Source organism: Sapajus apella, unplaced genomic scaffold, assembly GCF_009761245.1.
Source record: "Sapajus apella isolate SASKATOON/1434 unplaced genomic scaffold, GSC_monkey_1.0 scaffold6, whole genome shotgun sequence".
NCBI classification, from domain to species: domain Eukaryota; kingdom Metazoa; phylum Chordata; class Mammalia; order Primates; family Cebidae; genus Sapajus; species Sapajus apella.
In genome coordinates, this window is record NW_022436946.1 from 17242421 (window position 1) to 17259230 (window position 16810).

The 16810-nt window shown below is 39.4% G+C and overlaps 2 protein-coding genes across 5 annotated transcripts in view; both read left to right on the forward strand.

Annotated features, from left to right (window-relative positions):
* SLC18B1 (solute carrier family 18 member B1) overlaps positions 1-13697 on the forward strand; it is a 27931-nt gene extending 14234 nt beyond the window's left edge. For 2 of the 4 annotated variants that reach the window (XM_032274746.1, XM_032274749.1), the window contains exons 7-13: positions 1445-1581; positions 4416-4517; positions 9097-9188; positions 10313-10408; positions 11502-11576; positions 12568-12661; positions 12758-13010. In XM_032274746.1, the coding sequence (XP_032130637.1) occupies positions 1445-1581; positions 4416-4517; positions 9097-9188; positions 10313-10408; positions 11502-11576; positions 12568-12661; positions 12758-12889 (728 nt within the window). In that variant the 3' untranslated portion in view covers positions 12890-13010. Of the gene's footprint in view, positions 1-1444; positions 1582-4415; positions 4518-9096; positions 9189-10312; positions 10409-11501; positions 11577-12567; positions 12662-12757; positions 13011-13368 lie in introns of those variants that run through there. The other 2 variants (XM_032274747.1, XM_032274748.1) reach the window with 2 other exon arrangements.
* Positions 13698-15596: 1899 nt separating this feature from the next.
* Positions 15597-16810, forward strand: part of LOC116548986 (vascular non-inflammatory molecule 2-like) — a 14707-nt gene continuing 13493 nt past the window's right edge. The window contains 1 exon segment of the mRNA XM_032274437.1: positions 15597-15650. Within this exon segment, the coding sequence (XP_032130328.1) occupies positions 15597-15650 (54 nt within the window).

Consider the following 16810-nt stretch of genomic DNA (forward strand, 5'->3'; position numbering starts at 1 on the left):
AAAAAAAAAAAAAAAAAAAAAAATTAGCTGGATGTGGTGGTGCACACCTGTAGTCCAAGCTACTCAGGAGACTGAGGCACGAGAATCACTTGAACCCAGGAGGCAGAGGTTGCAGTGAGCCAAGATCATACCACTGCACTCCAGCCTGGGTGAGAGAGGGAGACTCTGTCAAAAAAAAAAATAGAAAGAAAGAAAAAAGAAAAAAAGAGGGGAAGGGAGGGGAGGGAAGGGGAGGGAAGAAGGGAAGGGAAGGGAAGGGAAAAAAAAAAAAAAGGAAGAAAGAAAGAAACACCCTAACACCTAGGTTTAACTTTATCTCTTACATCCTGAAAAAATCTAAGTATAACACTTGAAATAGTTGAACCACACTTCATGATGTTTTTCCGCTTGGCCCCATATTTGATCATGATTCAACAAGTATTTATAGAATATTGAACTGTGCAGGATGTTGTGGGAGAAATGGGGATAAATGAGGGCTTCTCATAGCCATCAAAGAGCTTCCACATCCATAATTGGGAGGCTGAGATGGGAGGATCACTTGAAGTCAAACATTTGAGACTAGCCTGGGCAACAAAGGGAGACGCCATCTCTAAAAATGTTTTTAATGAGCTGGGTGAGGTGGTGCACACCTGTACACCCAGCTACTTGGGAAGCTGAGGCAGGATCACTTGAGCCCAGGATTTGGAGGCTGCGGTGAACTATAATAACATCACTGCACTCCAGCCTGGGTAACAGAGCAAGATCCTTCATCTCTTAAAAAAAAAAATAAAAAGCTTCATGTCTGATATGATTTGTCTATATCTCCACCCAAATCTCACCTTGAATTATAATAATCCCCACATTTCAAGGGTGGGGCCAGATGGAGGTAATTGAATCATGGGGGTGGTTCCACCATACTGTTTTCATGGTATTAAATCCCACAAGACCTGATGTTTTTCATAAATGGGAGCCCTCCCTGCACAAGCTCTCTTGCCTGCTCCCATGTAAGATGTCCCTTTACTCTTCTTTCATCTTCCACCATGATTGTGAGGCTTCCCCAGCCAGATAGAAATTTGAGTTTATTAAACTTCTTTCCTTTATAAATTACCCAGTCTTAGGTATGTCTTTATTAGCTGTGTAAGAACAGATTAATACAAGGTCCAAACCTGATATTATCTCTGGCTAGGATAAGTATAATAGTTACAACCTGTAACCTAAGACCCTTCTTCCCCTGACACTCTGATTCTTTTTAAATGTGGGAAATTATTTCTGATAAATTGAATGTGGCCTCTAGATTTGAAAAATTTAGGTTCAAGTGTAGATGACATACAATTTTAGGGAAACACAGAGGTTGAGTTATTTTGATTACCAGATAAAGATGGCCTTACCAGTTTTCAAAATAAGTTAAAATTAAGAGATTTTAATTCCTTTGATTTTTTTTTTCTTTTTTTCTTTTTCCCCAAAGAGTCTGATCCAGGTGAACACTCATTCTGGAAACTGATTGCCTTACCCAAAATTGGCCTTATAGCCTTCGTCATCAACTCACTCAGTTCGTGTTTTGGCTTCCTTGATCCTACTCTGTCTCTCTTTGTTTTGGAGAAGGTAGGTTGCCCTATTGCTGAAGAGTGCTGCATGGTAGCAGGTGGATGTAACTGCTTGTTCTTGGGCCCTGCTTTGTGAAAAGATCCTTGCACGGCTGTGAGAAGGATGCAGGACGGGCACTACACACTGACATAGCCTGTCCCTCTCTGCCATCCCTGTGAACTGGGGACCTGATTTAGTAAAAATGAAAGAAGTCTTTCACTAAGTGGCCAAAACACTGGTTTCCTCCTTTCCAAGACCTTGCTTATGCCATTGCAGGTCTAGCTTGGGCATCGTCCATGCTGCTTAACAAGGACACATTTCCTCTATTTGTTTGAATTGCAGTAAGACATTAGGGGTGCACAGTAGTTCATTTGATGTGAGATGTGCTGCTTCTGTAATAGATCTTCCCTAGGTCCACTTACTTTTTAGGCTACTTCATATAATCAAATGACTATGAACTACATTATTCTTGAAATGGAGAAAGGAACCAAGAATCTGTAGCATTAAAAAATAATATGTTGAGGCCGGGCACAGTGGCTGATGCCTGTAATCCCAGCACTTTGGGAGGCTGAGGCGGGCGGATCACCTGAGTTCGGGAGTTCGAGACCAGCCTGACCAACATGGAGAAACCCTGTCTCTACTAAAAATATGAAATTAGTTGTGTGTGGTGGCACATGCCTGTAATCCCAGCTGCTTGGGAGGCTGAGGCAGGAGAATCGCTTGAACCCGGGAGGCAGAGGTAACAGTGAGCCGAGATCGCGCCACTGCACTCCAGCCTGGGCAAAAAGAGTGAAACTCTGTCTCCAAAAAAAAAAAAAAATTGTTGAATTCTGAAAGTTTGATGTCATCGAAATTTGTTCTTAGATATTTTTGGAAAAATATTTTTCCTGATACATTAAAGTCCATTACCAGGTATGGTAGTTAATTACACTGGAGAATTAATATGTTTTGATAAAGCACAAAAATGACTAACTTTAGCCAATAATGACTTTATTGGAGGCACTAGATTTAAAGTAACACAAAAACTTAAGTTTCAATACAGTTTCTAATATGATCAATAAAGTTTCTAATCATTTCAAATACTTTCTGAACATTTACCTATCATAGAATGTAAAGATTAAAATTAATTTTTGTTATAATTTTTTTTAACTTTTTTTTTTCTTTTTTTAAGACGGGGTTTCACTGTGTTGGTCAGGCTGGTCTTGAACTCCTGACCTCAGGTGATCCGCCCGCCTTGGCCTCCAAAGTGATTGGATTACAGGCGTGAGCCACCACTGCTATAATTTTATACTACCCCTTAAAATCACTAAAGACAGTTTGGGGTACTTTACAGGTAAACTTGGGGACTGTTATTTTAGTGCCTGGTCCAAGACTTACAGAGTATTATAATATTGCCTTTAGCCAGTGAGTATCCATAAGGTACTCATAAGAAAAATGGTTTGTGATTATGGTGACACAGTCCATTTAGATCATCAACAACCTGTACTTTTGAGCCATTTTTCTGTGCTTTTAAGAAGCTGTGTCTAAACAATGAAAATCTATAATCTCTGGGAAATCCAAGTTGTTTGTGTATATCTTATAAGAAATCTTTTTTTGTTGTTGTTTCTCAAGTAAATGTAATTCATTTTAAAAAGACGAGGAAGACAGGAGGTTTCCTCAAAGATAACTATAGATGACCCATCTGTGACATGGGAGGTAGTATAGGCCCTGCTTGCTTCTGGCTGATGATGGACTGTACCAGACCTTTTTTTTTCTTTTGAGACAGTCTCACTGTGTCACCCAGGCTGGAGTACAGTGGCAAAATCTCGGCTCACCACAGCCTCTGCCTCCCGGGTTCAAGCTATTGTCCTGCCTCAGCCTCCTGAATAGCTGGGATTATACGCATGCACCACCACACCAGGCTAATTTTTGTATTGTTTAGTAAAGGCGGGGTTTCATCATGTTGGCCAGGCTTGTCTCAGACTCCTGACCTGAAGTGATCCACCTGCCTCTGCCTCCGGAAGAGCTGGGATCACAGGCGTGAGCCACCCCACCAGGCCTTACAACAGACTTTGCTCCCTCAGGGCTGTTGGTGGAGCCTTACCACTGCCACTCCCTTTTCAGGTTGAAGTGCTGCGGCCCATCCTATTAACCAACTCCAACCTAAGAAATTTTTTTTTTTGAGGTGAAATCTCGCTCTGTCCCCAGGCTGGAGTGTAATGGTAAAATCTCAGCTCACTGCAACCTCTGCCTCCTGGATTCAAGCAATTCTCCTGCCTCAGCCTCCTGAGTAGTTGGGTTTACAGGCGTGTGCCACCACGCCAGGCTAATTTTTGTATTTTTAGTAGAGATGGGGGTTTCACCATGTTGTTCAGGCTGGTCTTGAACGTCTGACCTCATGATCCTCCTGCCTCGGTCTCTCAAAGTGCTGGGATTACAGGTGTGAGCCACCACGCCTGGCCCAACCTAAGAAATATTTAGAAATTTATTTTCCTCTTTTTTCTGAATCAGAAACCCTATGGTTGGAATCCAAGAACCTCTCTTAGCAAGTTCTCCAGGTAATTTTTATGCACATTAAAGTCTGCAAAACATTAATTTACATATCAAAATGCTCTGAGTTATGGAAGCAAAATATGTTTAATGTCAAAGGCTACAAAGCAAAAAATCTACTCTTCTGACATCTGCTTAGGTTGTTCCCTCATAGAGAAAAAGTTATGCATTTTCAAAGGTAAGACAAAAATTAGGAAAAATGCAGAATATTATTAGTAGACTCATGGTAATAACAAGAGCTAAAGAAATGGTAGAAGGAAAATAGGGATGTTGATTTTAAAATGACTTAATTATGTAACTTTAATACGGGATTTCTTTTACAGTTTAATTTACCAGCTGGATATGTGGGACTAGTATTCCTGGGTCTGGCATTGTCCTATGCCATCTCTTCACCACTGTTTGGTCTCCTCAGTGATAAAATGCCAGTATGTACACTTAATTTATATTTGAGTCACTTTTGTATGTTTAGAGTAGTGGTTTTCCAACTGTTCCTTTGGAACTCTAGGGGTCCACTGGTTAGAACTGATATATTCAGTTGGACTGATGGAGAGGTTTCAGTGTCTTCTATCACCCTAAGGGTCGGTTATCACTCTAAGCCAATTCACTTTATTTTTATTTATTTATTTTTTTGAGACGGAGTTTCACTCTTGTTACCCAGGCTGGAGTGCAATGGCGCGATCTCGGCTCACCGCAACCTCCACCTCCTGGGTTCAGGCAGTTCTCCTGCCTCAACCTCCTGAGTAGCTGGGATTACAGGCACACGCCACCATGCCCAGCTAATGTTTTTTTTGTATTTTTAGTAGAGACGGGGTTTCACCATGTTGACCAGGATGGTCTCGATCTCTTGACCTCGTGATCCACCCGCCTCGGCCTCCCAAAGTGCTGGGATTACAGGCTTGAGCCACCGCGCCCGGCCGCCAATTCACTTTAAATTGCTTCACCTGTGAAAAGAGGAAGCGTCTTATGCTTAAAAAAGAAAGAAACGAAGAAAGAAAACTATTGGATTAGACTTTCTTCTTCAATTTCTTACCTCCACTTTGTCATCCAGGCTGGAGTATAGTGGTGTGATCATTGCTCACTGCAGCCTTGAACTCTTGGGCTCAAGTGATACCTCCAGCATCAGACTCCTAAGTAGCTGGGGCTATAGGCATGTGCCACCACATCTGGCTCCTGGATTATACTCTCTAAAGGAAAAAACTCTCGTAATGCAAAAACATGGATTGATCTTAATAAAAAGAGCAGAGTCCTAGAGGCTACTATGGAGTTGATCAAATTGAGAGATTCTTCTTTAGGAGGAGATAATTTAGATTTTCTGAGTGAAAGAACTGACCACGTAAATACACTGGTTATCCCATAGCTATTTTTTTTTTTTATGAAAAGTTTTTTTTTTAAAAAAAAAAGAAGAAAAAAAGGAATGAAGGAGAGGAAGAAAGAGAAAGAGGAAGAGGGAGAGAGAATGGGGGTGTTGCTTTACTGCCCGGGCTAGAATGCAGTCTAAAAAAGCCCATAATTGTGCTTAATAATAGAGATGTGAAAAAATAAATGAGGGAAGAAAACAACAAACAAGCAGCCAACCAACATTTCATTGAAACCTGTAAACAGATGTGATATGGTACTGATAATAGTGTGTATTTTATATATTTAAAGTGGAGAGTTCTATAAATGTTAACTAAGTTTACTTGTTCCGGATCTGAGTTCAAATCCTGGATATCGTTGTTAATTTTCTGTCTCATTGATCTGTCAAATATTGATGTTGAAGTCTCGCACTATTATTGGGCGGGAGTCTAAGTCTCTTTATAAGTCTTATATATCTGGGTGTTCCTGTATTGGGTGTGTATATATTTAGGATCTTTAGCTCTTCTTGTTGCATTGATCGTTTCATCATTACGTAATATCCTTCTTTGCTTCTTTTGATCTTTGTTGCTTTAAAGCAACTCCTGCTTTTTATTTATTTGTTTATTTTTGCTCTCCATTTGGTTGGTAAATCTTTCTCCATCCCTTTGTTTTGAGTCTTTGTGTATCCTTGCATGTGAGATGGGTCTGGATGCAGCATACCGATGGGTTTTGGCATTTTTTGCCTGTCTTTGTCTTTGGATTGGGGGATTTAGTCGATTTAAATTTAGAATTAATAACAATATATGTGATTTTAATACTGCCATTTAATGTTAGCTGGCTGTTTTGCCTATTAGTTGATGTAAATTCTTGATTATGTTGATGCTCTTTACTTTTTGGTATTTTTTAGAAAGGCTGATACTGGTTGTTCCTTTCTATGTGTAGTGGTTCTTTCAGAAGCTCTTGTAAAGCAGTCCTGGTGGTGATGAAATCTCTGAGTCCTTGCTTGTTCACAAAAGATTTTATTTTTCCTTCGCTTATGAAGTTTAGTTTGGCTGGATGTAAAATTCTGGGTTGAAAGTTCTTTTCTTTAAGGATGTTGAATATTGGCCCCCACTCTCTTCTAGCTTGCAGGGTTTCTGCTGAGAGATCTGCTGTGAGTCTGATAGGCTTCCCTTTATGGGTAACCTGACCTTTCTCTCTGACTGCCCTCAGTATTTTCTCCTTCATTTCAACCCTGGTGAATCTGGCGATTATGTGCCTTGAGGTTGGTCTTCTTGAGGAATGTCTTTGTGGTGTTCTCTGTATTACTTGGAGTTGAATATTGTCCTGCCTTGCTAGGTTGGGAAAGTTTTCCTGAATAATATCCTGAAGTGTATTTTCCAGCTTGGATTGATTCTCTTCGTCACATTCAGGTACACCTATCAAGCGTAGATTAGGTCTTTTCACATAGTCCCATATTTCTTGGAGACTTTGCTCGTTCCTTTTTATCCTTTTTTCTCTAATCTTGTCTTCTTGTTTTATTTCATTAAGTTGGTCTTTGACTTCTAATATCTTTTCTTCTGCTTGATTGATTTGGCTGTTAAAACTTGTGCATAGTTCGCGAAGTTCTCATGTTGTGTTTTTCAGCTCCATTAATTCACTTATATTCCTCTCTAAATTGTGTATTCTTATTAACATTTCGTCAAACCTTTTTTCAAAGTTCTTAGTTTCTTTGCATTGGTTTAGAACAAGTTCTTTTAATTCACAGAAGTTTCTTATTATCCACCTTTTGAAGCCTGCTTCTGTTAATGGAACACACCAGTTCTCCATCAGGCCTTGTTCCGTTGCTGATGAGGAACTGTGATCCCCTGTAGAGAGAGAGGCATTCTGATTTTGGATATTGTCAGCCTTTTTAGGCTGTTTTCTTCCCTTCTTTATAGATTTATCCATCTGTGGTCTTTATAATTACCGTCTTTATAATTGGGTTTCTGAGGGGACGTCCAACTTGTTGATTCCCGGCACTAAAATCTGAGCAACCCACTGCGCCGGCCAAAACAGCGGCATTATGATTGATGGTGCTTTTATTCTGCACCAAGAACTGCAGCACCAAGGCAGTGGCAAAACCACCTAGCCGGCTACAAGAGTCCCGCTGGCGACCCATGGGGCTCCTCCGCTGGGAATCTCCGGGTGCATGAGCAACAAAAATTCGTCTGAAAGTGTGGCGTCCTCTCATTCTCTGTGCTTTCACTGGGAGCTACAATCCTGAGCTGCTAGTGATCAGCCACCTTGGATCTCTCTCCCATAGCCTTTCTGATGAAAAACTTCTTCTGTTCTCTTTCAACTAGGTTTAAACCATTCAGTCCAGATGACAGAAGTACAGAATTAGTACTGTTAGTCAAATCTCAAACTTCTGTGGCTTTAAGGCTTATATTTTGTATTTCCATCTTTATTTGATTTGCTCATATATTTATCAAGAACAAAATTACTTGTGGATTACTTTGTAACCCAGATGACAAAAAGCAGGTATCTTAAACAGTGTTTGGAGCTTGGTTTTCAGACATAATCTTACATAACTGAGCAGATATGGTACCCCTGTAATTTTTGTACTGATTCAAGTAGTTTATAAGGGATAAATTTATTGGGCACAATCTTAGTCCATTCAGGATACTACAGCAACATACCATAAACTGAGAGGCTTTATAAACAACGGAAATGTGTTTCTCATAGTTGTGGAGACAGAGCTGTTCAGGATTAAGGCACGGGCAGATTTGATGTCTGATGAGGGCCTGTTGCCTGGCACACAGACTGTCGTCTTTCACTCTACCCTCATCATGATGGAATGGGCACGGGAGCTCTCTAGGGCCTCTTGTATACGGTTGGGAACTAATCCTATACATGAAGGCTGCACCTTCATTACCTAATCCCCTCCCAAAGGCGCACCCCTGGATACCATCGCATTGGGTGTTAAGATTTAACATATAAATTTTGGGGGGACAGAAGCATTCAGCCTCTAGTAGGTAATTTTTTAATAATATGATTTTTTTTTTAGGTATTGTAACTATTAATACTTGGTGGGGATTTTTTGGTGGTCACTGCTGTTTTTCTTTCTCTTTGAGACAGTTTTGCTTTGTCACAAGGATGGAATGCAGTGGTATCATCTCAGCTCACTGCAACCTCTGCTTTCCAGGTTCAAGCAATTCTCCTGCCTCAGCCTCCCAAGTAGCTGGAATTACAGATGTGCACCACCATGCCCAGCTAATTTTTGTATTTTTTAAGTAGAATCAGGGTTTCACCATGTTGGCCAGGCTGGTCTCAAACTTGTGAGCTCAAGCGATCTTCCCGCCTCGACCTCCCAAAGTGTTGGGATTACAGGTGGTGTGAGCCACCGTGCCTGGCCCGTCACTGCTTTTTATAGTTAGTTTTTTCATTGCTATATTTGGAATAGTTCATCATGTGCAAAATCTGATCTGCAATCCACTCCCCTGCTAAGAAATCTTTGTCCTTTGTTCGCTTTCTGTCTTGTTATATATTGCCCTTGCTTTCGAGTTTATCGCCTACTTATTTTCTCTTAAATGTAAAGTTTTGTTTTCTTCATTACACGACTTGTGTTCTTTACTAATGTTTTACATTGTTTGATTACCGAGGGTCTTCACCTCCAAGAATCACTTTGACTCTCTTTCTCCTTACCAGCATCTAAGGAAATGGCTTCTAGTGTTTGGAAACTTAATCACTGCTGGGTGCTACATGCTCTTAGGGCCTGTCCCGATCTTGCATATTAAAAGGTAATGTTTTTCTTCTTCTGTATGTTTGGGCAAATAACATTAGGAATTATTTATAAAACTTTTGTTGTAACACTGGTGTAGTTTAGTATTTTGAGCCTTAATATTTAAATAATTAACGTTAGGACTCTATTGAGTTGTTAGGCTGACAATATGTGACCCTACTAGAAGCTAGCAGTGGGACAAGCAGAAAAAAAATGCATAAAATCAGTCTCAGATGACAAAAATGCGTATTCTCCTTCTGTGTTTCAATTGTACATACTTGTTTATACTTTATTTTTAAAATAGCATGTATTGCTTTCTACCTTTTAGTTGATAGTTCTTAGAATATATTTTTGTTTTTTCTGTTTGTCTTCCTTATTCCTTGAGGCAGGGACCAAATCTGTTTTTGTTTCTGTATAGACTTACCATGTATTAGCTGCTTATTAAACCTTGCTTAATATAATTTAGTTGCTAAAATAAACTGAATTTCTTAGACGTTTTGAGGTACTTCTGGGATAAAACATGGTAACATGGAGCGAAAGGGATTTCAGAGTCCTTCAGACTTGAGTGTATATTTTGCCTTTGCCATGTGCTATTAGTGTGAACTTGGGCAAATCACTTAACTTCTAAGAGCCTCGGTTTTCTCATCTACCAACAGGAGCTGATAATAGTACTTACGTCACAAGGATTAAATCTGATAACATATACTAAGTAACTGGCATGGTCTCCTCACATGGAACAAATGTGTCCCCTGACTCTTTTACTTCTTTCCTTCTATGCCATTTTTAAATTAATTGAAGTTCAAAGCCAGGTGATTGAAAGAACTGTGTTAGTATTGACATTTTTACCAATTTTGAAGGGATTTTGCCTGGTGAGAAGCCAGGCTGGTTCCAGACATGATACATGTGACCAAAGGACCAAAGAAATGGAGATAATCAGGGTGAATTTTCACCCCCAAATTGTAAGGAGCCAAAGGGCTCCTAACTGAATGAAATGAGTTAGATGGGAAGAGAATGAGACTAGGCACGTAATCAGTGAAATTAACTTCTCTGGGAGCCTAACTTCCTTAGCATTTAAAACTTCGTGTTTCTTAAAACGCTAATATTTTTCTTTTTGTTTTTATTTTCTCCAAAACCCTTTCGCAGTCAGCTCTGGCTGCTGGTGCTGATATTAGTTATAAATGGCATCTCTGCTGGAATGAGTATAATTCCAACTTTCCCGGAAATTCTCAGTTGTGCATAGTAAGTTAAATCCAATGCTTGAAGAGCTGTATTGTGAGTAAGTAGTAAGTATCACAGGCTTTCTTCAATTTCTCAATTTTGCAGCATGTTGGATATTTTTGCCCCAATGTTAAATCTTCATGATTTTGTAGCCTATGATATGATGATGTACATAGTAATAATACACTAATAGAAATGATAATAGTACTCCTAATACAGTAATAGCTAAAATGGGTTGAGGACAGATGTCTGGCTTGGTTTATGCCTCAGTATATATGTAATTTTGAAAAGCTAAAGCAAAATAAACAGGTCTCAGCACTGTTCCTCGTTCAGGGAGGAGGTCCATGCCAAAGCCTAGGTGACCAGGCATCTGTCACCTGGTCATTGTTCTTTTGTTTAATAGGCGTGATGATGAAGGACACTTAAGTACTGTGGCTGTGCTGGGTCAATTCAACAGTTCTCATAGGAATAAGGAGCTATCTCTGTTTTTTAAAAGTTTCCTTAGTTCTCTTTTCATCTTTTTCTCATTTTAAGAATGTTTTAGTAATATATTTTTATAAGCATTTAATGCAAATGAGCAATGCTGCTTTTTTTTTTTTTTTTTTTGAGACAGAGTCTTGCTCTGTCACCCAGACTAGGGTGCAGTGGTATGATCTAGGCTCACTGCAACACTCTGCTTCCTGGGTTCAAGCAATTCTCCTGACTCAGCCCCCGAGTAGCTGGGATTATAGGAACATGCCACCACGCCCAGCTAATTTTTTAAATTTGTATTTTAGTAGAGATGAGGTTTCACCGTGTTTTTCAGGCTGGTCTCGAACTCCTGAGTTCAGGCAATCTGCCAGTCTCAGCCTCCCAAAGTGCCAGGATTACAAGCATGAGCCACTGTGCCCAGCCTCTTCTTAATATTAATATATGTAGAAAAATTATTTCTAGAAAACCATGGAGTGAATGTAACTATGAAAATTTTTTTAAATTAGATTTGCTTTTATGTTAGGAGTGTTCTTGCTGTTGGTCCAGATGATCCCTGGTTTATCTTAATTGATCTATCATACAATTTTTTCTTTCACACAGGTTTTCCTTTTAATAATGGACACACTCATGTCTCTTTTTGCAGTGAAAATGGGTTTGAAGAGGGATTAAGTACATTGGGACTCGTATCAGGTCTTTTTAGTGCAATGTGGTCAATTGGGTGAGTAGTCATTTAATTTCTTTCTTTCTTTCTTTGTTGAGACAGAGTTTCACTCTTATCACCCAGACTGGAGTGCAAGGGTACAGTCGTGGCTCACTGCAACCTCCACCTCCAGGTTCAAGAGATTCTTCTGTCTCAGCCAGCTGAGTGGCTGAGATTACAGACGCCCACCGCCACGTCTGGCAAATTTTTGTGTTTTTAATAGAGACAGCGTTTCACCATGTTGGCCAGGCTGGTCCTGAACTCCTGACCTCAGGTGATCTGCCCTCTTTGGCCTCCCAAATGCTGGGATTACAAGTGTGAGCCACTGCACCTGGCCTCATTTAATTTCATTCACACCTGTAAGATGGAAGATATTAATACTATCCCCGCTTTAGTTGATGAAGAAATTGAAACACTGAGCGATCAGATGGGTTTCTCAAAGACAGTTCATCTAGGGCAGAGCCAGAATTCTAATCCATACCCTCTCACTCCACAATCAATGCTAATACCAGCAGTTTTAATACTTAGTCAAAATGGTTTCATGTACTTTATCTTATTTAAGTGATATTTATAAGTTCCTTTAATAGAAACATGTTTCTAATTATTACAATTTTTTTCATTTATTCATTTGTTTATATTTTTACCTTCTACCAGAACGGTAACTATGCTAACAATGTAATATATTATTTTGAATTCAGTTATATTGGTTGCAAGTACTGAGAATAGAATAATATAAAGAATTTTTTAAACTGGTTACATCGTTTTAATTTTTATATAAGCTGCCAACTTTTCAGAAGCACTAATAATTTCACAATTGTTTAAAAATGTTGAATATCGTAATCAGGTAGACTTATTTTCTTTTACTCAATGCTGTGCCCAGGAATTAACTTTTTCTTTAGTACTTACATTCCAATTTAAGGAAGACTTACAATTGAAGGATCATGTAGCTTTTATGAAGTAATTATTATTTTTTGCGCTATTGAATACTTTTTCTTTTTTCTATTGTTAGTGGTTTTATAGGACCGACGCTGGGTGGATTTCTGTACGAGAAAATTGGTTTTGAATGGGCAGCGGCTGCACAAGGTCTATGGGCACTGATAAGTGTGAGTAACCAGTCTTTTATTTTCATTTTTCTTATATTTGTGGAAAAACTTGACTTGGAAAATTTACATTAATCAGTACATTTGATTGTGTTTAAGGGATTAGCCATGGGCTTGTTTTATCTACTGGAGTATTCAAGGAGAAGAAGGTATGATCAATTTTTGGGCTTTTTTCTCTCTTTAAAAGTTAGCCAGTGCAAGTGGAAAATAAGTAACATTTTACAGCCATAACAAATCCAGTCAGTGGATTTCTAGGCACTCTGAGGCTTATCAGTTGGTAGATACTTTTTTAAATTTTTATTTGTTGAGATGGTGTCTTGCTCTGTCACCAGACTGGCATGCGGTGACATAATCTCAGGTCACTGCAACCTCTGCCTCCCAGGTTCAAGTGATTCTCCTGCCTCAGCCTCCCACGTAGCTGGGACTACAGGCATGAGCCACCATGCCCTGCTAATTTTTGTATTTTTGATAGAGACAGGGTTTCACTGTGTTGGCCAGGCTGGTTTCGAATTCCTGACCCCAAATGATCCATGTACCTCGGCCTCCCAAAATGCTGGGATTACAGGCCTGAACCACTGCACCTGGCCAGTAGATGCTTTTTAAATAAGATAGCTGGATGAAGATACAGGTACTGAGTTTTCTGTTTTGTTTTGTTTTTGTTTTTTAAGATGAGAAATACTGAGATTCATTTCTTCTTTCCCTCAATGTAGGACTAAATCTCAAAATGTCCTCAGCAAAGAGGAGGAACAAACTACTCTCTTGCCTAATGACACCTAGCCCTATGGATTCCTGGATTGACACAAGGTTGAGAGATGAATGCTCCTGGCCTTAAACATCACCGTAGGAAGGGTTTTTAAAATTTTACACACACAACTCCATAGACCCCATGCCAGTATCTTGGAAGTGTCAACGTGTTTTTGGATGATCTTGTATTGCACTGTACTTACTGTGATACTGACAGTTTGTAGTATGCCCTGTTGAACCAGCTATACTTGAAATATTAATTATGAAAGAGGTAGTTGAAAACAAGCAAAAAAAAAAAAAAACAAAAAACACTTGTTTTTAAGTGACCGAACATGTCCTTGAAGATGTTGTTATTGAGTTACTTGTCTTGTTTCCTCTGTTTATTTTTTATTCTAAGTACTGCTGATTCTGTGAATGTATCTTTTTTATTAACCGGGAAAGAAATGAATTAATTTTATATGCTCTAAATACTTAAAGATGCTTCAAAATATATAGAAACATTACTATGAAATCAGTTTTTAAAAGATATACTTTCTCATTGTCCTGAGGTTTTTGGTCTTGTTTGAAAGAAAGAATTCTTCCCTGCCATACAGAAACTCTCTAGTACTCCCTGGCCTCAAGTTTTTCTAAAAATTCTGCTTGTGTGAAAAGTACAAGAATAACAATACTTACAATTTCCATTTTTGTAACCTACTTTCAATTATGATCTGGATTTATAAACATTACTTGGTATAATGTTGTTCATTTCCTTTAAGGTCTCTGTTTTTTGGTTCTACTGTCTGTTTTGTTTTTGTTTTTATCCATATTCTTGGTGAATGTATTTCATCCCTAGAGCAGGTCAGCCTTTTTCCCCTAATGCGAATGCTTGTTCTGTTAGGGAAGGGCTTCGCCAAATTCGTGTGAAATCCATGCTGTTGTTTGAAATGAATAAATGTCTATTATGTAACTCTCACACTTCTTGATCTATTTGCATGGCATAGTAGCCACATCTATAGTAATTTTTTTTAAAGAAGAAATGGTTTTATCTATTCATTCAAAAATATCTTTTGAATGCCTTCTCTGGGCAGACACTGTGCCAGATGCTAGGCATTTGGCTGTAATCAAGATAAACACAATCTCTACACACAATTTTTGCTTTTTTTTTTTTTGAAATGGAGTCTCCCTCTATCACCCCGCTGGAGTGCAGTGGTGCAATCTTGGCTCACTGCAACGTCTGCCTCCCAGGTTCAAGCAATTCTCCTGCCTCAGCCTCCTGAGTAGCTGGGACTACAGGCACCCAGCACCACACCTGGCTGGTTTTTGTATTTTTAGTAGAGACGGGGTTTTACCGTATTGGCCAGGATGGTCTCGATTTCCTAACCTCATGATCCGCCCGTGTCGGCCTCCCAAAGTGCTGGGATTACAGGTGTGAGCCACCTCGCCTGGTGTAATCTCTGATTTTATGTAACTTATGCTAGTGGAAGAGACAAACAACAAATAAATATCAGACTCTCCAATTATCTTACAGAAATGCTAGGAAGGAAAAAAAAAAAACATGGTGATGTGATAGAGTAGTTGGCTGGGGTTGTTTAGATGTGAGTGCCTAATTTGAAAAAGTCCATGGAAGTGGGACCTTTGAGTTAAGATCCGAAGGAGGAGAATGTGACCACCATTCATTCTGACAGTTTGTAGTATGTGCACAATGGCTTGGCACGGTCAAAGGAGGTTCTATGATCTTGTCCTGCCTCCCTGCCTGGCTGCCACCCCAATAGGAAAAGGAGTGGGGGCGTGATTCACTTTTCAGGGAAATGCCAAGCTGTTTTCTAGAGTGGCTGTACCATCTTAGATTCCCAACAGCAATGTGTGAGTAATAGTTACACAGCAGGTTGTTTAGCTTAAAAATAATAATAATAATAATAGAATGGTGCATGAAATAGGTGGAATGAGAGCTTTTGATCAGAAAGAATCTATGGTGCAATTGGAGGGAATGCCTTCAAGATTAGCAAGTAGAAACAGAATTAAGTTCATATTTTAGGAGAAACCATTCAGATCAGGTTGACCTGGAAGAGAAGAAATTCAAAAGACTTTGTGGAGACAAAACAATGCAAAAATAAAGAAGCAGACACATTGACACTCTTTTAACAAGACAGTAATCAAGAACAGGTGGGTATCTCACCAGGGAGAGTTAAAGACCTGGGTCAAAGCTGTCTTGGGCATGGCCCTTGTAATAGGGCCTCCATCTTGTAGGAATGAAGCAATAGTAGTAACAGTAAAAATTATTCAGCATATATCACCATTTTGCAGATAAGGAAAACTGAGGCACAGAGAGGGCACATAACGTGCTCACAGTCACATAGCTAGGAAGTGGTTCAGACCCAGGCATTCTGGCCTCAGAGTCGATGTTCATGTTAATTATTACTAGATACCACCATGACCCTTATAACTTACAGTGAGAAAAAAGCTTACCATAACTAGAAACAGGACCATACACAATTTAGTTCTCTCTAATTTGAAGGACAGTCTAGAGTGGGATCTGTGTTATAGTAAAAGAATAATGTGCTAAAGAGGAAAAATTTGACATGAATATGAGAGTCAACTTCAGCTTTGTAGGCTAGAGAATCTCCAGCTTCTATTGCTGTGGTTTTTCTGCTGAACTTGGTTCAGTAGAAACCGTGTCAATGCACCTGGCCTGTGTCATCTGGCCCATACAGCTCCTTGAAAGAAAAGCTCAGGAATCAGAATTGCCAGGCTAGCATAAAATAGACACTCCATCTGGTGTCTGACTGAAGATGCAGCATCCTTGAACCAGCTGCTGCTGGGACGCCTCTCTGTTATCCCAGAGAGTACAGCCTGCCCGGAAAGTGAAACCAAAACAGGAAGTCACCAGGGGTAACTGGAGGAGCAGGGGCCTTGGAAAGGAAAGCAGCGGAGATCCAGAGGAGTGGAAGGCTCCCCTTTGACGGAAGGGGTAAGTAGTTATCTTGGGCTGCAAACATACTTTTTCGTTGCTTCCTTGCTCACTGGAAATGAACAAGTGGCATTATTGGTGAATTACTGTGACATTCTCACATTGCTCAATAAAACATAAACTTTTCTATTTTTAATCTGTCTTTTTTTATGTCTGAGAGTTCTCTTTTATTTCTGTACCATACCCTTTCAAATGCACGTCTCTCCAACTGCCTACATAAATCAACGAGTGACTTGGCTCCAGTTCCTGTGGGTTTATTTCTGTGGTGGCAGTCATCCTGACTTTACCAAAAGCTTTTAATGCAATCAAGAGAACTTCCTAAAAGGACCTGCTGATGAATGCAAGAAACTTTTAGCAGTTAATAGATTGGCATAGTGGATGGAACTATGAGATTAATATTGTGTTTTTTTTTTGTTTTTTTTTTGTTTTTTTTTTTTTTTGAGATGGAGTTTCGCTCTTGT